The following is a 22,517-nucleotide window of genomic DNA, read 5'->3' as shown; positions in this document are numbered from 1 at the left end:
CGTTCTACAGCCGTACTTTGAGACAGAGGCTCATTTAAAAGTGTTCTTTATTCCTTATTGAAAGTTGCTAAGTGATTATAAATCTAATTCTAACAAACACCCGTATTATGAGCGTTTTGTAGATAGTCAGTTTGGTACGGCGGCGAACTTTATTAAATCATTCGTCTTGCGGAATTCAAAGGATGTACGATTTCAAGCCACAATACGTCTTCGAATTTCTCTGCTGGTGATATTTTCGGCAGTCACCAGTGAGCCCAAGTACACGAATTCTTCGACCAACTCTATTTCGTCATCACCGATACAAACTCGTGGTTAGTGGCTCACGTTGTCTTTTCTTGAACCTCTTCCTATCATGTACATCGTCTTTGACACGTTGATGACTCGTCCGGTCCGCTTAGCTTCCCTCTTCAATCTGAAGTAGGCTTCCTCCATCTTCTCAAAGTCACGTGCCATTATATCTATGTCGTCGGCGAAACCAAATAACTGGACGGACTTAGTGAAAATCGTACCACTCGTATTGATCTCTTACCTTAGTATCACCCCCTCCAAAGCGATGGTAAATAGCAGATACAAAAACCATCCCCTTGCCGTAACCGAAGGGACTCGAGAATGCCCCTGAAAATTTTCATTTGTATTGGAACCTCCATTAGTAATTTCCCTGGGCTCAAACCGCTTGCGTATAAATTATCACAAGCTTTAAAAGAAAAGTATAATCCCATACTGCTAATCGTTTGTAATCAAACTGCTTTTAGGATTTTGATAATAGTTTCAAACATTTCGTCGTATTTTTTCCCATGTATTTTTTCTTCAAATGTCCTTTTCTGTTCCATTTTTTTCGCAACGCCAAATCCTAATTCCTCAATACTCTATACAAGAACCATCTAGTACATGTTAATCGATACATGGTTAAAATTGCAGGTTTCTCATTCAAGTAGGGGGATAGACGGCTTTGGCAGGTTTTGTTCTATTATTGGCAGGGGGGTTTTTGTCGACTTTTATGAAATTTGGCCACAATATTCTTTGATATGCAAAGAATGCTTAGGCCAAATTTGAGCCTAGTCAGTCATAAAAAACCCCCCTGCCAATAATAGAACAAAACCTGCCAAAGCCGTCATTCCCCCTATTTCATGAACAAAAAAGTAGAATTGTTAGAATTTTATTTCGAACTTGTTTTATATCGACCAAAAAACAAAATGTATTTTGAACAACCCTAATCCTACAATATTTCGAAGTATCATCGGTCACATACGTGCTGGCGCAAATTATTTTATCAATAGGGATGCTTTCTTTCAATTACTTGAGAAACTAAAAAAAAATATAATAATAACAATAGTGCAGTACAGACAAACATAGATATTTTTGTAAAATTGTTGCAACCGACTTACACACTGACCGTCACAAAACGACTCAATCGCCACTAAACATCCCATCACGCCGCTGTTGCCTTTGCTGTGAATGCTTCTTTCTCACCTGCGACTGCGGTGCCACCACAAAATCCCGTCTACCCTGCTCGGAAAATGTGCTCCTCGTCCGTTTTGCTCCCCGGCGGCAAGGATCCACCCACAAGCGGACGCATATCGTCCTCAGGAATACCGTCACCTTGATGGTTTCCCCGAGAAAGGTGTAGATCAACGGGTTCAGCACGCAGTTCAGCATGGCCATTATGCCGAAGGTGTAGTGCAGCGTCCAGTAGACGTTTGTCGTAGCGGTGCCGTGCAGTTTTATCAGCAGAAATATCCAGGTCGGCAGCCGACACAGGAAAAACACTGACATGATGCACACGACTGCTTTGAACATGCGCAACTGGCGCTTTTTGCGGCTGTCAGAAGCTGGACTGGGGATGGTGGCGGGAGCTCTGGGAGGTGGTGGGGGAGGCACTTGTGGGGGTGAGTGTTGATCTACGCAATTGGAGCAAATACATTTTGAGACGGAGTACGAGGACCGAATCACCGGAGGAGGGGGAGGGCGTCTATCAAAATTATTGCTCGAACTAATGTTGGTTGAGGTGGTTTTGCGTTCACATGTACTCTCGATAGCGTTCAAATCTCTTAGTTTCTTGGGTGCGTTGGTACGACTATCAATGGGACGTCTTCGAATCCAAATTTCTCTAGCGATGATAGTGTTGAGCCACAGGAACGACAATAGCAGCGGTAGGAATATTATGGTGAACACAATCCCGAAATAGTACCCGTTTTGGCTCTTATCAGTGGCGCAAATTTCCGCCAAAAAGTAACCGGTTATGACGTCCGCTTGGTTGCGATCGGCTATCAGCACAATGACGTTGTAAATTTGGTACATGGTCAACATTGGACTGGATACTCCGGCTGCCAGGCCCCATATCAAAATGGCACAGGTGAAGCAGAATAGGCCACTCGGTTCCCAGCTACCTTTCGAGATGCGTACCACAGCCATGTATCGATCTAGGGCGATTGCCACCAGAGTGATGCTGTCCACCAGAACTGCCATAGTTTGGAAAAAGGGCGCAAATGTGCACATCAGCTCACCGAGTGTCTGAAAAACGATAACAAATAAATATGTAAAATAAGTTGAATTCAAAATAAGTTATGAAATGCTGTCGAAAAAAAAGCTATATGTTTCGATCTTTTGGTTTTTGAAATTTTTTAAATACAATTGATAACGAAAAGAATTTATTGGGATTAATACAAGGGTTAATTCCAAAGGAGTAGTATCGTTTTGACTTATAACCCGAAAAATTGCCCAAAACCACCCCCGTGGCTACGCCACTGTGCCCAGAGATTGCAACATTTTATTACAATCTTGCATTAACTCCAAGTACAGTGAATTAGCGACAAAAATGCACAGATTGCATCAAGTCAACGGCAGGCCTTTGCAGTGGGTCTATCATCGGGTAAAAACTCAAAGGTGCAGCCCAATCGGGTTGCACGGATAGGTGACGTAGAACTACGTAGTTATACGAAATAAATGGTTTTTATTTTCAGAAAATGCTAATCCTTAGAAGAATCGATTTTGTTTCCCCAATGCGCCTTTCCAATAATTAACAGCAACCAAACGTTTCTTCGAGCCCTCCTTTGGAGCTTCCTTTTCCTTTTAGTAAAACCATATTAGTTTCCTGCTGGAATTATTCCAGATTTTTCGTTGGAGATTTTTTTCCGGAAATGTATTAAAAAATGAAATAAGAAAACCTAATGGAATTTTCGGATGGGTTTCCAACGAAAATATCAAATGAATTTCCAGATGAAATTTTCGAAGGAGCTCTTTTAAATAATTTTCGAAACATTCCTAAAAGAATTTGTGAAGAAACTCTTAAGTGAAATTTCAATGGAATTCCATGAATTTCTTACTAGAGTTTCGGAAGGGGTTTTCTGAGGAACTACTGGAAGCATTTATTTGAGAGTATCCTTTAATAATTGCAGGGCCCTCTTTAGCCTAGCGGTAAGACGCGCGGCCACAAAACAATACCATGTTGAGGGTGGCTGGGTTCGATTCCCGGTGCCGGCCTAGGCAATTTTCGGATTTGTAATTGGCTTAATTTCTCTGGGCATAAAAGTATCATCGTGTTAGCCTCATGATATACTTCGCAGTCAATAACTGTGGTAGTGCTCAATGAACACTAAGCTGTGAGGCGACAATGTCCCAGTAGAGGATGTAATGCCATTTATAATTAAAACAAGAAGATCCTTCAATAATTGTTATACAATTTCTTTGAAAAAAAAAGTAATGGGTAATGTTTTAAACAAAACCGAGAGTAGACGTAGGACTTGAATAATCGTAACGTATTTACATTTATCTTTTGAATTTATGGGGTTTGATTGGTATAGGTATTGATATTGGAAACGACAACATTCATACTATGTAGAATTATTAGCGATTTGTTTTTTTTTTCAAAACTTCTGGAAATGAAACTAATAATTAAATACATAATTAGAATCGCATTGTTCCTAACTATTGAACCCTTATTTACTCAAGCAAATGTAGGGAATTTATAGATTTTAGAAATTATTTTTGCAATTTCTGATCATAATACCTGGTTTACAGTTCGTCTTTGAGTGATAAAGGATTTAATTTCAACAGCCTCGTTGGATAAACGTACAACTCGTCTTTTTGCAACTACTTGCACAAAATACTAATAATGTTTTGGTTCCAAACTACGAGTTCAGTTTAATAATAAAATTTCTCAGAAAATGAGAACCAAAGTATAAAACGATGTTTATTAAAAATATTCTTCTGGAAATTTTTTTTTGCGGACTATTTTAAACATTTAATGGATGTCAACACCATTGCTGAATGTGTATCATTTAATTGCCAATGCCTACTGCGAATGAATGAAAATAATTATTTTTAATCAATTTCTATATTCAATAGTGTATTTGATTTTTTACTAAGGAATCAGAACTGTTATAGTTGTGGATTATTAAACCAATCACTTTCCCTGGATGAGCAGACTAAATCTCTCTGGGCTAATTTTATTATTCTTCATCCACCAGCCGTGAACTCCGAGCTAGGCGATTGCATCAATCGCAACCGACACCACTACGTCCGACCATCATCAAGCATAGAACGACAAAAAAATGCGTCCTCTTCTTTTATGCATACTCGCAGACCCACCGGTAGCTCTCCCGCTGGCGACTGCATGCTGTCTAGGTAAAAAAATGTGCGGGAGCGAAAAGCACGTCAGTACGCGCTGCTGTCACAAACTGTAATGACTCGCACACGGAAGGCACTGCTTCTTTTATGCATAAAGTAAATCTTGGGGTGGATCCGAAGGCACGTGGCAATGCATTCTGATGTCCGTGTTAGGAATGAACGAGATTGATTATATATGAAATTTTTATTGACCTTGACAAGATTTGAAATTTTTAATAGCTTATCGTTGAAAATCTTAAGTTTCAATGAAATTGGCAAATTGCTGGAGAGTGTCCGAGTCGATTGATATATGATTCTTAAAAATCCATCGAAAGATAAAGGCGCTAGTAACGTTCGAAATCTTCCCTTTCAGCGTAACGCTCTCGATTTCCAAAAATCTAAGTGACACCCAGTATAGTAAAGAAAGACGTAAGTCCTACGTCAAAATATGGGGTTCCTATTTCAATTTCGGCAGAATATCTTAAGACCTTTTTTAAAGGAATTCATCAAGAAACTCATAAAATAAATTTTCCTAAAAAAATTTGAAAGGTTTTCCTGAAACAATTTCCGTAGATATTCTTAAAGGAATTTCTGAAAAAAATCTAATAGATCTCATAACAGTATTCCGAAAGGATTTTTCGAAAGAATTTCTCAATGAATTTCCGAAGAAATTCCTAGAAGACTAAATTAATGATTTCGTGTGTGTTACTTCTACGTGAAGTTAAACGATTTACAATGATATGGAAATGCTAATATCATCTTCCAAACTTGGACGTACATGTTCATGATAGCATTAGAGGCGAAAGTATAGAATTGATAGTTCCGTTAGGATACGGCAGGCATGAAGAATGTTTTTATAGAAGTCGATTTGAAAGCGAGCGTAGGGCAATATTTGTGATGGCATATATCGCACGACCTTCCTTCTGCCAAGCTCCCGTATGAAGGGGGAGGGAAGAATATCAGTGTGGAAGCTGATATATCTCCACTGGCAAAAGGAAGGTGGTTTGACTTGCTCATATGCCATCGCGTGCGGAAGGATTTGCTATCGACGAGTACTGTCTCCAAATTTCTAATATGACATCAGCATTTAGTCGAATAGGATTTTTATTGCACAGTTCTGTTTTCTCATTGCGTCCGTCTCGTCGCAACCAACTTGGCTGCCTCGGAGAGAACAAAGCAGAGAAAGGCACTGCTGCTGTACCGTCGACCAATAACAGCTGAATTGATGGATGCCCCCACCAAGGGTAGTACACTAAATTAATGATTTCGTGTGTGTTACTTCTACGTGAAGTTAAACGGAACTATCAATTCTATACTTTCGCCTCTAATGCTATCATGAACATGTACGTCCAAGTTTGGAAGATGATATTAGCATTTCCATATCATTCCTAGAAGAATTTGTAAAGGAATTCTTGACATAGAAGAAATTCCGAAGGAAAGGTATTTCCAAAAATAAATTGCAATTCCGTAAATAAATTGGAAGATTTATTTGGAAATTCCTCGGAAAATCAAAGAAGGAAATAAAAGAAATATCGAATGTCATTCGGAAATTCTTTTACGAATTGTTTTAGAAATTTCTTCAGAATTTTTTTTGGAAAATCTTTCTGAAGCTACTTCAGGAATACCTACGCAAATTATTTTAGGAATACTTTCGGAAATTCCTTTAGTCCTTTCGATGTTTCTATAAGAATGCCTTTGGAAATTTCTTCAGGAGTTTCTTTGGAAATTAATTGAGAAGTTTCTTTGGAATATATTTTAGGAATTTTGCTAGTACTTTCTGCATAAATCCCTTCGGAAACTCTAGGAAGAAATTCTAGGAAGAATACCTTCGAAATTTCCTACAGGAATTTCTACAGATCTTTCAAAAATTCTTATAGGAATTCCTTCGGAATTTTCTTTGAGTATTCTTTCGAAAATATCTCACAAAATCCTTCAGAAATTCTTTTATGAATCCTTGGTAAATTTCATTTGCAAATTCTTATGGGAATTACTCAGAGAATCCTTTCGAATTTCCGTCAGAAACTCCTACGAAAATTTCTTTAGAGTTTTCTATTTCATTCTTCAATAATTTTCCGGAAGAATCCTTTGACAAATTTTCCGGAATAATTCCTGCAGGAATTATTTTACTAAAAGAATTTCTGGAGAAATTTATAAAGGCCTTTCGGGAGGTTCTACGGAAGAATCCCTGGAGGAATATTCTAATGAACTATTGTGTGAATTTCATAAATTATTCCTGGAGGAGTACCCGAAAGAGTTTCTGGAGAAATTTTGAAAGAAATTCCGGTAGGAGTTTCCAAATATATTTTAGAATGAATTTTAGAATGTATTCTTGAATAAATTTATGAAGAACAAGCCAAATAGATACTCGAAAATATTTTACAGGTACCAGGTAAATATTATAATACAGGTACCAGCTATCAGAACGTCGTCTCAGGAGGCACGTTCCCCTCAATTTGGGAGATTTGTGCCATCGCCTTCACTGGCCTTTCTCATCATTTACCTGACGGAAGAGGAAGTGAAAAGGGGAAAGGAAGAGGAAGTGAAATTGAAAAGGAGAATGGAACAGGTTTCTGGAGAAGGAAGATACAATCAATAATACATACATAAGTCACACAATGCAAATGCATATGATATACCATTTATAGTAAAGCCAATTATTTAGACTCACACGCAATAAGCTAGGGACTAAAGAGAGGTGTCACAAAAACATTGAGGACGTAACAATGGACGAACGTCAAAGACGAAACACAGAGTGCACTGTGAAAAACGCATAATGCGAATCCATGTAGGTGACCATTTGTTTGAAAAACTAAGTAAAAAACATAATCATAACCCCACCCTTATTTAACCTCAAGTTGAGATTAAACAAGAGTAGCTGAAGCCGAACGTCAAACACGCAACACAGAGTACACTGTGAAAAACGCTTAAAGCGAATCCATATAGGTGACAATCACAAAGTACATTGTAAAAATCGCATAGAGTAGAGTGGGGCAAGAGTACGCACTTAGTTTTCAATCCATCATGTGGCCCTTATGAAGTAAGCTTCTGCATATCAAATCAGTGTCGATGATTCATATACTCTTCCTTTATGTTACCCAGTGGAAAAAATATTGAAATTATTGAGATTCATTTTGGTAGAACCCTTTTTGCAAGACAATTGAAAAACGCACTCTTACCCCACCGGTGGGGTAAAAGTGCGCATCGGGTGGGGTAAGAGTACACATTTATCCAATCATGTGCTTTCAGTATATATTAACACAAATAAGAGCTAATACCATTTAATTGATGTTTAATGAGCATATATTAGGGAATGTTTAAAGTTTACGTAACTCTTAAAGGGGGAGGGGGTCCTAAAAATGTGCACTTTCATTCGAACCATTGTTTTTTATATATACAAAAAACTACAGAGGTAAAATTTATATGAGGTTTCGCGTGGCGTATACAAAGGCATTTTCCTTAAAGAAAGTCCACCAATCACGTAACGTAAAATTTGGTTATTTCATCACCCATTAACCCCCCCCCCCTCTCTTACACTATTTGTATGAATCCTCTAAAAATTATATGGATTGTCACATATCTCGCAACCCCTCCCAGCTAAACGTTCCGTAATTTATGAATGTTTCTTTTGATTAAATGAAATTATCATTTAGATATAATTGTGTTTTCGTACTATGTTTAGGTGTACAACAAGTCCTAATACAATTTCATTATTTCGCTTCAGTGCTTTGTTCGCTAATTCCTTTCTAACACCGAATTACTTCAACTTATCCTAAAAACTTGTGATAAATTCGAATTCTGTCCCTTTTTTCTTTGTTGTGAATCTTTACGCTTTGGAAGAAGTCTTATCTCGGTCGGAGATATGGGTTTGACATCATAAATTGAAGATTCATATGCGTACTCTTGCCTCACCGGTTCCTGCGTACTTTTACTCCACATTCAAGTAATGGTTTTGACTTCTTGGAAAACCAACCGGATTGGTGTTCTGTACCATAAAGTACTCTATACAATAGGTATTCGGCTTTCAAAGAAATACCTACTGGAATTTTTAAATAAACTTCTAGATTAATACAGGAATTCATTCGAAATTTTTTTCAGAAACATTTAGAAGTATTCCGTCAGGGACATCTGAAGGAATTCTTTAGGAAATTCTTGCGCAAATCCGGAAAGTAGAAAAATAATACCTTGTTTTTAATTTGGATTTAAGGCTATACCAAAAATTGTTGCTTTGGAAATTTGTTCAGAAATTTCTTAGAGTATTCATTCAGGTCATATTTCATGAATTAATACAAAAGTTCGTTCGGAATATAATCCAGATATTTTTTCGTAAAAAGAGTACCCCAAGAATTAATTCTATTAGTCATCCGGAAGATCTGTCATGCATACCTTCTCCTGCATTCCATCGTAAATTACTCTAAGTAATCCATCGGTAATTCCTCCAGTGATTCATTACTACATTCATCAAATAATTTATTAAAAAATTATCAGCAAATAAATCTAGAAACACCTTCTGAAATTCCTTTAGAAATTCTTTTGAAAATTTCTTTCAAAATTTGTCTATGAATTCTTTTGGAAAATCCTCCGGAATTTCCTTAAGGAATCCATTTAGCAATCCACCGTATTTACTTCCAGGAATTACCAAACCACAGCCGACTTCGTTGACGGCCGCTCGACAACGGACCAGATCGTACTTGCTACATGCGGAGTACATGCAGTGCTGGTAGAATCATGCTCAAATCTCACTCACCGAAACCTCATGCGCGAGCTGAGATACCCAATCGAAGCGTATTTTATGTTTACGTATTGATTTATTATCCATTACTTTAAGCAAAGAAAGTTATTCCGATGAATTTAACAAAGAAGAACACGCAAAAATCACGCAATAATGCAAATCGCGAGTCGAATCATGAACGATTCCCTGAGCCATGAGTCGGGTGAGGTTTGCCTCGCGCTTGATTTGAATCGTGGATGAGATTTGAGAATTTGAGTTTTTACCAACATTGAGTACATGCTTGTGGGCGGAACCGAGCGCGACAGGGCCCGCCTGGGACGCAGTGTTACGATAGATGGGGATACCTTCGAGGTGGTCGAGGAATTCGTCTACCTTGGATCTTTGCTAACGGCTGATAACAATGTTAGTCATGAGATATGAAGGCGCATCATCTATGGAAGTCGGGCCTACTACGGGCAACAGAAAAAACTACGATCAACAAGAATTTGCCACCGCACCAAATGTGTCATGTCATGTACAAGACGCTGATAAGACCGGTTGTCCTCTACGGACATTAAACATGGACAATGCTCCAGGAGGACTTGCAAGCACTCGGAGTATTCGAGAGACGGGTATGCTTAAGACCATCTTTGGCGGTGAGCATCTTTATAACTGTTTATGCACAGTACAAAGCAAAGAATTGCCTAGAATGAGTTTTACAATTGGCTTTCTTCAGTAGTGCGTTATGCATCATCCCCACCTAAAGGTAGCCTCACACCTCGGGAATTTGGTCCGCGGATTTTTTCCCCATGTATTTTTGCATATGCGATGTTTTCGGAATTTGGGCACGGAAAATCAAAATCCCCGCCCCCTTTAAAATACACGGGGACCAAATTCCGGCGGAAAATTTTCCCGAGGTGTAAGGCAGCCTTAAAGCATTGTTTACGTTTCGGAAAAAAGTTTCTTTGAGAGTATCGCGAGAGCGAGAGCAACACATCTGCCATGTTTTCAACTAGCAGTAAATCTCATAATTATGCGGCAGCCAATAATTAACGTATGCAATTTGTTTGGTTCAACATGAAGGCTAGAACATGTAGCCTTTTTGCATTTGCACTTTCTAATACAGTTCCCATTTTTCTAAACTTCTTCACTTGAAAATATGGTAAACATTTGGGAAATAAATGATTCATATAATAGTATTTTCGTTAGCATGTCCTTGGTAAGCGTGCTATTGGGGTAATCTAAAACGCACTCTCACAATCAGTGTGGTAGTATTTTACATTAGAATTCACGCTCAATAAGATGATTTGATTTTCTCCAATTTTCTCTATTTGTTTGCATGCTGTCTTTATTCAACGCAAGCAAAATGACTGGTACTATAAACAGCAACCCATCTTTATCTTTCGTATGTTCGAAATCAACAATCACTCGTCCCAAGTGGGCTGAAAAATTATCCACCTGATAGGGACAAGGATGCCGACATTTTGTCCATTTCTCTCGAGACTTTCGCTGGTTTTAATGAGATATTGCGGACATTCAACGTCGTTTTTTGCTTTTGGCGTCGGCTGGTGGAATAATTCTGGTTGGAAATGCAATATATGAAGATTTATAACGATAAATGTGCTCAACCGTAGCTTAATGGGCCAAGGTTTGAGCCGTTACCCCTACTCGATTGGGTCCACGACGTTAGGCATAAGTATGTTAAAGGCATAATGGACGTTTGGCATTATTCTGCCTGGGTCATTTTATGCCTAATTTTATGTCTTCCTTTAATTTCATTTTGATAGGGCAGATAACTCTTTTGTCTTCAAACTTTTTCAGTAATTCATCTATGCTTTATGTTGAAAATTGATATCACTGCTAACAAACTTTTCAAATTCTAGTGGGGCTATTTTTTCATAGGAGGGCTTACCCTTATTTATCCCCATGCATATGGGGTTGTTACAGTAAATATCTTAAAGCTATGCATATTTGCAAATCAGATCAATATTACGATCCGCTATTTCCAGGATTATCAAGTAGTGCTCCATAAATAATAGTTTTGTGTCATTAAGAACATCCAAATCTTTGACATTGGATGAAAGGTTGCTTCCATCTACCATATAAAACTACATTATTTGCATTTCTCTGCAGTTGTTGATTGATCTTACCTCATTCACTCACTCGGTCCTGAACTACAGGGGTTGGCCAACGTAAAAGTGGCTTATCCTGGGCTCCATCCATGACTGTACCAGGGGCGGATTTAGTCGGAGGGGGGCCCCGGGGCAGAAAGCCTGTGGGGGCCCTAAAATGTACAAAAATTGTTGGTTTTGGTACATAAAATTTGTGGGGCCCGGAGCCACCACCCCCGCCCCCAGAACCACCCCTAAATCCGGCTCTGACTGTACCATCAGTTTGTAATAACGGTGTAGTATAAGACAAACATTGTACAATAATATTAAAACGGATAAAATTTACTTCCCTGAGGTACTTTTGAAAAGTTTTGAGAAGAAGATGCGTAGGAAGTTTTACCTTCAATTGTCGACCAAGCTACGAACCATAACCTGTGCCATGATGCAGTACTGAAAGTGACTGACGAAACCAAGGTTCGTCGTGATGAACGTCAATTAACACAGGTAACTCAACGGACCTTTATTAGATTCACAGCACGCATGAAAATCTCTGCTTTTCGTTTAATTCCTCCCAAAGTGAAGTCAAACTACAGACACAAAAAGCCACCATAATGGTCAAGAATTCGATTCTCAGCCCCTCCACCAAATCCGGGGAACGCGCCTGATGACGGCTGACAAATCTGTTCTTCTCGGAGGCATTCCTCCAACGTACCTCGATAAATGGCAACCGAACAAAGCATCGATCATTGGATTCACAATATGGACAAAATGGACACAATAGACTCACGATGAGATGGACTGGCAACGACAACAATAACAAATTAAGGATAATCTTAAAATAGAAATAGTCGGACATTAGGGGAACTAGGTTTAAAATGCGCCAGTCAGCTAATACGAGCCATTGCATTTTCTGGGTTAATAGGCTAAATTAAGTTACATAACCGATGGCAGCTGGCGCCTAAACATGTTTTTAGATCAACAAATTAAAAATAATAGTCAAGACATTTATAATAAAATTTTTAAAAATAAATTTGTTTTTTTCCGCTTTTTGATAAAATTTAAGCTTCCGTTCCCTTAAGGATTTTCCACTAGATAAAAACATTTTTTTAAAAGTCTTTGCACATGTCTGGAAAAACAAATTAGTAAAGATTGTGCCAAGTTACTAAAAAGTTAACTTTACTACATTTTTCATAGAAAAACACACATTTTATTAAAACCTCTGCATGCAGGATAAAACGCGCCTATCTAATGTGCTTGACTATGGATGTCATAGTTTGAGAAGGGCGTGTGCCGATAATAATTTATTTTTAAAATATCATCAATTAAAAAGTAAAAAAGTAAAAATTGAAAAGTGATAAAATAAAAGTGAAAAGTGATGAGTGAGAAGTTATGAGTGATGAGAAGTGAGAAGTGAGAAACAACAAGTGAGAAGTAGGAATTCAGAATTCGACTAAAAATCCCTAAATAGTTTTATAATCAATCGTGAATTGTAAGCTGGATTTGGGATATGAGAACTGAGGAGTGAGGTGGGAGAAGCAAGAAAAAAGAATGAGAATTGAGAAGTGAGAAGCGAAAGGCAAGCAGTAAAAAGTGCGAAATAAGATGTGATCAGTGAAAAGCGAGAAGCAAGTAGTAGAAGGGGAGAAGTAGTAAGCGAGATACTTTGTGTGAGGAATGAGTAAAAAAGCATGAAGAGGAATATGACAATTGATAAATGGGATGTGAGAAGTGAGAAACGAGACGTGAGAGGTGTAAGGTACAAATTGAAGAATAGAGAAAAAAAGCAAGAATACAAACGAAGGGAGAGAAGTAAATAGTGTGGAGACAACATTTTTTCAGCATAGATTTTTAGGCATCCAATTAATCCTTTTGTACGTGGAGATGTAGAATATTATAAGTCAACGGCAGAGGTTTTCGGTCATCCAAGAAATCCATGGAGTTAGGTCCTCAGATCTACAAGCGTAACTAAAGATCAATCGGACTGTTTTAAATGTGGTACATGCCCTTTTGGATGTGAAGAATAGAATAAGTCAACGGCAGAGGTTTTCGGTCACCCAAGAAATCCCTGGAGTTAGGTCCTCTGATCTACACGCGTAACAAAAGTTCAGTTGGACTGTTTAAATTATGGCACATGTCCTTTTGGATGGTTAGAATAGAATGAGCCATCGTAAGAGATTCTGGGTCATTCAAGAAACCCCCGGAGTTAGGCCTTAAGATCTACACCCGTCACTTTAAGATTTATCGGACTATTTCAAATCTAGTACTGCAAAACCTCTTTTTGCGCCCAAAACGGGGGAGCGTAAATTGAATCAGAGCGTAAAAAGAGGGAGCGTTATTTCGAATTTAGGGCGTAAAATGAGGGAGCGTTATTTGTAATTTTGAGCGTAAAAGGAGGGAGCGCTGTTTGGAATTTGGAGCGTAAAAAAAGTTTGCAATCTTTAAAGTAAGCAAAGTTTGATATTTAACACACTTTTAGTCTGTGTGTGTGTCTTTTACCTATTTCGGTATTAGGGTCGTCCAAATTGTTTTCGTTATCATTATCGTCGTTATCATGGAGGGCTGAGGCCTTAAAATGTTCTTGGTACGCCAAGAAATCAAGAAGTCATAAGTGGTAAAGATCCTTGATGACGCACAGTAAGACGTTCATTATCATTTTCACGGCTTTAAAGTTTTTCGAGAACCTCCTGGAGCTTGGACCTTTGTTTTGCGATACATTGGATAGAATGCAACCATTGCATATGTTCATGGTCATCCAAGAAAACTCTGGAAAAGGCCTTAAGATATACACGCGTAACCAGAGCTCTTTCGGCTTGTTTCAAAAGTGGTACAACCCCTTTGTGGTACATAGAATAGAATGCGTCCATTGCATAGGTTCACGGTGATCCAAGAAAACTCTGAAAAAGGACTTAAGATCTACACGCGTAACCAGAGAACTTTCGTCTTGTGTAGAAAGTGATACAACCCCTTTGTGGTACATAGAATGGAATGCGTCCATTGCATAGGTTCATGGTCATCCAAGAAAACCCTGGAATAGGCCTTAATAGCTACACGCGTAACCAGATCTCTTTCGGCTTGTTTCAAAAGTGGTACAACCCCTTTGTGGTACATATAATAGAATGCGTCCGTTGCATAGGTTCACGGTGATCCAAGAAAACTCTGGAGTACGCCTTAAGATCTACACGCGTAACCAGAGCTCTTTCAGCTTGTTCTAAAAGTGGTCCAACCCCTTTGTGGTACATAGGATAGCATGCGTTCATTGCAAAGGTTCACGGTGATCCAAGAAAACTCTGGAATATGCCTTAAGATCTACACGCGTAACCAGAGCTCTTTCGGCTTGTTTCAAAATTGGTACAACCCCTTTGTGGCACATAGAATAGAATTCGTCCATTGCATAGGTTCATAGTCATCCAAGAAAACTTTGGAATACGCCTTAAGATCTACCGCGTAACCAGAGATCTTTCGACTTGTTTCAAAAGTGGTACAACTCCTTTGTGGTACATAGAATGAATGCGTCCATTGCATAGGTTCATGGTCATCCGAGAAAACCCTGAATAGGCCTTAAGATCTACACGCGTAACCAGAGCTCTTTCGGCTTTTTTCAAAATTGGTACAACCCCTTTGTGGCACATAGAATAGAATGCGTCCATTGCATAGGTTCATAGCCATCCAAGAAAACTTTTGAATACGCCTTAAGATCTACACGCGTAACCAGAGATCTTTCGACTTGTTTCAAAAGTGGTACAACTCCTTTGTGGTACATAGAATGAATGCGTCCATTGCATAGGTTCATAGCCATCCAAGAAAACTTTTGAATACGCCTTAAGATCTACCGCGTAACCAGAGATCTTTCGACTTGTTTCAAAAGTGGTACAACTCCTTTGTGGTACATAGAATGAATGCGTCCATTGCGTAGGTTCATGGTCATCCGAGAAAACCCTGGAATAGGCCTTAAGATCTACACGCGTAACCAGAGCTCTTTCGGCTTTTTTCAAAATTGGTACAACCCCTTTGTGGCACATAGAATAGAATGCGTCCATTGCATAGGTTCATAGCCATCCAAGAAAACTTTTGAATACGCCTTAAGATCTACACGCGTAACTAGAGATCTTTCGACTTGTTTCAAAAGTGGTACAACTCCTTTGTGGTACATAGAATGAATGCGTCCATTGCATAGGTTCACGGTGATCCAAGAAAACTCTGGAATAGACCTTTAGATCTACACGCGTAACCAGAGATCTTTCGACTTGTTTCAAAAGTGGTACAACCCCTTTGTGGTACAAATAATAGAATGCGTCCATTGCACATGTTCATAGTGATCCAAGAAAACTCTGGAATACGTCTTAAGATCTACACGCGTAGCCAGAGCTCTTTCGGCTTGTTTTAAAAGTGGTACAACCCTATTTTGGCACATATAACAGAATACGTCCATTGCATAGGTTCATAGTCTCCCAAAAAACACTGGAATAGACTTTAAGATCTACACGCGTAACCAGAGATCTTCCAACTTGTTTCAACAGTGGTGCAACTCCTTTGTGGTACATAGAATAGAATGCGTCCATTTAATAGATTCATGGTCATCCAAGAAAATTCGGGAATATGTCTTTAGATCTACACGCGTAACCAGAGATCTTTCGGATTGCTCAACAAGTGGTACAAGCCCTTTGTGGTAGGGGCCCTCCTTAGCCGTGCGGTAAGACGCGCGGCTACAAAGCAAGACCATGCTGAGGGTGGCTGGGTTCGATTCCCGGTGCTGGTCTACGCAGTTTTCGAATTGGAAATTGTCACGACTTCCCTGGGCATAAAAGTATCATCGTGTTAGCCTCATTGATATACGAATGCAAAAATGGTAACTTGGCTTAGAAACCTCGCAGTTAATAACTGTGGAAGTCCTGTCTCGTCAGAGGGCCGTCGTGTCAGGGCTGTTTAGCATCCAACCTAACACCAGGACTTGGGCTTGTGCGCTTTGAGCGGCACACGGTCGCTTTGGCGGAACCTACTTGCGGATTCATGCAGCTTTTTATAGAGGTTTACCAGGGCCCACTGTCAAACCCCACCACATCCTAGGCAGGCGCCACAACTCGCAGACGGCCTGGGGAGGGATAACTTGGGGAGGGCCTTTTAGACCTGGGGAGGGCCTTTTAGATCTACACGCGCAATCAGAGATCTTTTGGCTTGTTTCAAAAACGGTAAATGCTCTTCGTGGTATACAGAATAAAAAGCGTCCATTGCATAGATTGATGGTCATCCAAGAAAACCCTGGAAAAGGCCTGCACGCTTAACTAGAGATCTTTTGGCCTGTATGAAAAGTTGAACATGCCTTTTATGGTACGTAGAATAGAATGCGTTATTTCAAATTTCCATGGTCATCCAGGAAAACCCGGAAGTAAGACGTTAGGATCTACATGCTTAACCAGAGATATATCAATCTGTTTTAAATGTGGTACTTTTCCTTTGTGGTCCATAGAATAAAATGCGTTCATGGCATATGCTAATGGCCATCCTAGAAATTCATGGAGTAAGGCTTCTAGGCTTACACACGGTAACACGGTAGGGTAAGGTAAGGCGGTAACACGGTAAGGTAAGGTAAGGCGGTAACACGGTACATGATCTAATATAGCGCCGTTTTTTCCTTACGTTTTTATCGAAGTTATCTCGTTCCAATTTATTCACATTTTGCATTTCCAAGGAATAAACAGTTTCGTACGTGATATGAATGAAGTTAGTATACTACCTGGAACGCACGACAACAAGAACTACTTGGAATGCGAATATATCAAAATGAGGTTGCACACCTTGTCAATAACTGCCTAGAGCTAATGACAACAACTTGAACTATTTGGAATGCAAACATATACCAACAGCCTCCCGTTCGGGGTTAATCTGCAAATCATAACTGTATCGAGTTCATGCATAGTTCCTACTACCATGGAAACAACTAAAACTACTTGGAATGCATACATTCACTCAGGTGAGGTTGCACAGCTTGTTATTTTTTTCGATAAATGGCTTCATCACGGAGGTTAATCAGCGGCCCTAACTCTACGAATTTCGTAGATTACTTCGAACCCATGACAATAACATGCACCACATGGAATGCGAACATATACAGTATTTGCCCGATTTTGTCGACTCCGATTATACCACGTTTTCGACACGATTTTATCACCACAAAAGTTTTTAATTTTTTTTGTCGTTTCTATTGTTTTCAAATAATACCGAAAACAACAATAAATTTCATGAAATAACTTTCACCGCATGTGGTTTATTATGGATCATTACAGAGTGTTTAAAGTGTTTAATGCTCAATAACTACGTCCATTACGGAGCCCACGACAACAAAAAGAACTACTTTAAAGACAAACATATACCAAGAAGGGGCCACACAACTTATTTGTTTTCAAATAACTGCCTCCATTAAAGAGGTTGATACACCGACCTTGATTCTATGGAGTAGACTACCTGGAATTCACGACAACAACAAGAACTACTCGAAATACAAACATATATCAGGAAGAAGTCACACAATTTGTTTATTCTTCAATAACTGCCTCCGTTTGGAAAGGTGATCCACAGACTATGACTCTATGTAGTTTGAAGGCTACCTGGAGCCCACGACAACAACAAGAACTACTTGGAATACTAACATTTACAAAGAAGGGGTTACACAACTTGTTTATTTTTCAATAAATAACAATAAATAACTGCCTCCGTTACGGAGGTTGATCCACAGGCCTTGACTCAATGAAGTTCGTAGACTACCTGGCACCAATGACAAAAACAAAAACTACTTGGAGTACAAACATATACCAAAAAAGGGTCACACAACTTGTTTTTTCTTCAATAGCTGCCTCCATTACGGAGGTTGACCCATGGACCTTGATTCTATGGAGTTCGTAGACTACCTGAAGCCCACGACAACATCAAGAACTACTTGGAATACAAACATATACCAATAAGGGGTCACACAACTTGTTTATTTTTCAATAACTGCCTCCATTACGGAGGTTGATCCACAGGCCTTGACTCTATGGAGTTCGTAGACTACCTGGCACCAATGACAACAACAAAAACTACTTGGAGTACAAACATATACCAAAAAGGGGTCACACAACTTGTTTATTCTCCAATAGCTGCCTCCATTACGGAGGTTGACCCATGGACCTTGATTCTATGGAGTTCGTAGACTACCTGAAGCCCACGACAACATCAAGAACTACTTGGAATACAAACATATACCAATAAGGGGTCACACAACTTGTTTATTTTTCAATAACTGCCTCCATTACGGAGGTTGATCCACAGGCCTTGTCTCTATGGAGTTCGTAGACTACCTGGCACCAATGACAACAACACAAACTAGTTGGAGTACAAACATATACCAAAAAGGGGTCACACAACTTGTTTATTCTCCAATAGCTGCCTCCATTTCAGAGGTTGATCTACAAACCTTGACTCTATGGAGTTCGAACATTACCTGGAGCTCACGACAACAACTCGGAATACAAACATATACTAACTAGGAGTCACACAACTTGTTAATTTTTCAATAGCTGCCTTCATTACGGAGGTTGATCCACGGACCTTGAAAATATGGAGTTCGTAGACTACCTGGAGCCCACGACAACAACAAGAACTACTTGGAATACAAACATATACCAAGAAGAGGTCACACAACTTGTTTATTCTCCGATAATTGCCTCCATTACGGAGTTTGATCTATAGACCTTGACTCTATGGAGTTCGTAGACTACTTGAAGCCCACGAAAACAACAAGAACTACTTGCAATACAAACATATACCAAGAAGGGATCACACAACTTGTTTATTTTTCAATAACTGCCTCCATTACGTAGGTTGATCCCCATCTATGGATTTCGTAGACTACCTGGCATCAGTGACAACATCAAGAACTACTCGAAATACAAACATATACCTAGAAGGGGTCACACAACTTGTTTATTCTCCAATAGCTGCCTCCATTGCGGAGGTTGACCCATGGACCTTGACTCCATGGAGTTCATAGACTATCTGGAGCCCACGACAACAACAAGAACTATTTGAAATACAAACATATACTAGCTAGGGGTCACACAACTTGTTTATTTTTCAATAACTGCCTCCATTACGGAGATTGATCCACTGGCCTTGACTCTATGGAGTTCGTCGACTACCTGGCACTAATGACAACAACAAGAGCTACTTGGAATACTAACATATACCATGGAGGTTTCACACAACTTGTTTATTTTTCAATAACTGCCTCCATTATGTAGGTTGATCCCCAGGCCTTGAATCTATGGTGTTCGTAGACTACCTGGCTTCAGTGACAACATCAAGAACTACTTGGAATACAAACATATACCAAGAAGGGGTCACACAACTTGTTTATTCTTCAATATCTGCCTCCAATACGAAGGTTAATCATCAGACCTTGAATGTATGGAGTTCGTAGACTACCTACAACCCATGACAACAGGTAATACCACTTCGCATCCAAGTAATCTTTGGATCCCCATGTAAACCTAAAGGCCTATTCCAGGGATTTCTTGGATGGCCAAGAACTCATACTTTGATCACATTATATTCTGTGCATCACAAAGGGCAAGTCCCATATTTGAAACAATCTAAGAAATCTTTGGTTCCGCGTGTAGACCGAAAGGCCTATTCCAGGGATTTCTTGGATGACCAAGAACCTATGCTGGGTACGCATTCTATTCTATGTGTCATAAAGGGCATGTACCATGTTTAAAACCGTCCGATCGATTTTTTGTTGCTTCTATAGACTTTATAGCCTTAATCCAGAGATTTCTTGGACTATCAAGAACCTATGATGTGAACACGTTCTATTCTACGTATCACAAAGGGCATATATCACATTCGAAGCAGTCCGATAGATCGTTGGTTACTCATGTAGACCGTAAGATCTCACTTCTTGGAAGTGTGATACATGTACCATGCACAGAAAATCGTGATTTGGCTCCGTAATGAACAAGATCACATGCGCCCACCAAATAATTTAAAGAATAAACATATCTTGTATGCACACATCAACTAGTTACACGAAAATTTAGCAAAAAAAAATTAATTAACATTTCATTGCAGTAGAAACGAGAATAGGACTTTTCATAAATTGATACTTGATTGATTCTTCTGTCAGTTCACTGCTGTTTGTTTACATTTTTAGGCTGGCGCGTTTTAGCCTCGGGGTGGCGCGTTTCAACCCGCATGGTTTGAAATTGCACGAAAATGCAGCGCTTCAAAATAAAATCGTTTTCTCGGAATATAATTGGTTTTTCGTCCAAATTTTTATTCCGTATCATAGACGATAAGTTTATTTAGTGGTTAACACATTGGAAGTACATAATTTCCACCATTATCATCGTTAAATTCGAATATTTGCTTAAGGGGCGCATATTGAACGTCTCTCCCCTATATCAATTGTGCTAACTTTATGATGTTTAATTATTGTCACAATAAAAACAAACTATCGCAATAAAAGGACGAAGTTGCCTATCGTTGCTATATTCTTTTAAGGTCACTCCTATTGTTGGGGTATTGCCTGTATTTCTTATGGAGAGCGATACCACAACAATAGGACCTTAGCACTACCGCAATAATAGCATCAAAGGACTTAATTTTTTATGGAAAGATATTGATTTTTCATAATTTCGAATGGATTTTTTTTAAACAAAATGTGTTCTAGTGGTTTATTCAAAGAGCATTAACGGATCCACATTTGTTTTTGTTGCTTTAATACCCAGAATGGACTATTTTAACACTATCGCAATATTAGGACACACCACAACGATAGGACGTTTTACCATATGTGGAAGATTTGGCTTTCCTTCGATTTCAAACATACGAACATTCAGATCACAGAGAGAATTAAATGTAAATGCGCAAAATAAAAGGGAGAGCTTACCTATAACCGAAATTTTAAAAGTATATTGCAAATATGGTAAAACAGCAAGCAGATCAATAATTTTTTTACTAAACCTATATTATTTTTTAAAACAAAAACTCATTTCAGATGAAAAACGCAACATAGTTACCTAATATAAATAAAGACCTAGTAATACTCACCCATAAAGAATTGTATTCACTGTTGAATTGCGATAAATACACGATTGACGTAAATGTGACGAATAAAATATCGCTTAGAGCCAGTGAGAGCAAACACACCCGAAACAAATGACGTTGTTCCCTATTTTTAGAATAAATAATTAAATTCTTCGAAGAATTACAAAAAAAAAACAAATCAGAACTACAGCACCTTCGAATATTGGTTACGATCGTCAACACATTGCCGAAGATGGCCAATACCATCACCAGTATCACCAGCACTGTGAAAACTGTCCGCTGCTCGGTTGTAAGATTTTTCAGCGAGCTTTCCCAGTAGCCAAAGAACTGGTCCCGCTGTTGCACACCCAACTCCTGATAGCTTTCGGCAGTGAAATTACTCGTCGTGAGCCACTGAAGAGCATCGGTACTGAATTTGAACGCCATTTGCCGGGGTTTCGTTTTCCAAATGTTTAAACTGAAACTAAACACCGTCTCCAGACTTCATCTTTATACTGTTTCTCTCTCTCTCTGTACGGTTATGAAGCAAATCCAAAGCTCCGGGATCAACGTTCACACTTGAGAAGCTGAATTTATGACCAACTTTATTGGTAGGCTGCGTGTAAATGACACATTCGGTCGGTGGAAAATAGTTGCAAACGATTGGTTTTCCACGCCAATGAATCGGTTATCTGTTGGTTTTACGTTGGCTGATAAGCATCCTACCAGTGGAAATGGTGATTTTTACGGTTATCGACGGGATGTTATTGCCGATAAGCTGATTGACAATCGCTTGTACGAAGGAATAATTAATTCCTAGTGCGGGAGGAAAAAACAGCAGCATTATGTGTGGCAACATCGCGCAAGAAACCTTTTTCAAGGCTTTAGAACCTTAGCAGCATCGATCATGAAGCTCTTGTTGAGTCGGAACAATGAGCGATCTATTTAATCAAATTTTTGTTTGTTTTTGATTTAAAATAAGGTGAATTTACTGTAATCAAATCTAAAACTCGTAACGTTGAGTAGGGTTTCTT

General features: G+C 39.0%; 1 protein-coding gene across 1 annotated transcript; it reads right to left on the bottom strand.

Moving 5' to 3' along the window:
- Positions 1-1,246: 1,246 nt before the first annotated feature.
- LOC134223498 (neuropeptide Y receptor type 5) lies at positions 1,247-22,081 on the bottom strand. The gene is made up of 3 exons (XM_062702662.1): positions 21,698-22,081; positions 21,508-21,628; positions 1,247-2,511 (listed from the first exon to the last, which is right to left on the bottom strand). The coding sequence occupies exons 1-3, from the start codon at positions 21,928-21,930 to the stop codon at positions 1,408-1,410; spliced, it is 1,458 nt and encodes a 485-aa protein (XP_062558646.1). The 5' UTR covers positions 21,931-22,081; the 3' UTR covers positions 1,247-1,407.
- Positions 22,082-22,517: the final 436 nt, after the last annotated feature.

The sequence above is a fragment of the Armigeres subalbatus genome, chromosome 3 (assembly GCF_024139115.2).
Source record: "Armigeres subalbatus isolate Guangzhou_Male chromosome 3, GZ_Asu_2, whole genome shotgun sequence".
In the NCBI taxonomy this organism is placed as follows: domain Eukaryota; kingdom Metazoa; phylum Arthropoda; class Insecta; order Diptera; family Culicidae; genus Armigeres; species Armigeres subalbatus.
Note: the sequence above shows the minus strand (reverse complement) of the source record. Positions and strands in the feature narration are given on the sequence as shown.

Excerpts from the sequence above, each read along its gene's own strand:
- LOC134223498 (XM_062702662.1), bottom strand. The coding sequence starts at position 21,930 with ATGGCGTTCAAATTCAGTACCGATGCTCTTCAGTGGCTCACGACGAGT. Across the intron at positions 21,629-21,697 it reads ATCGTAACCAATATTCGAAG|GGAACAACGTCATTTGTTTC; the intron begins GTGCTGTAGTTC and ends TTCTAAAAATAG. Across the intron at positions 2,512-21,507 it reads GTGAATACAATTCTTTATGG|ACACTCGGTGAGCTGATGTG; the intron begins GTGAGTATTACT and ends ATCGTTTTTCAG.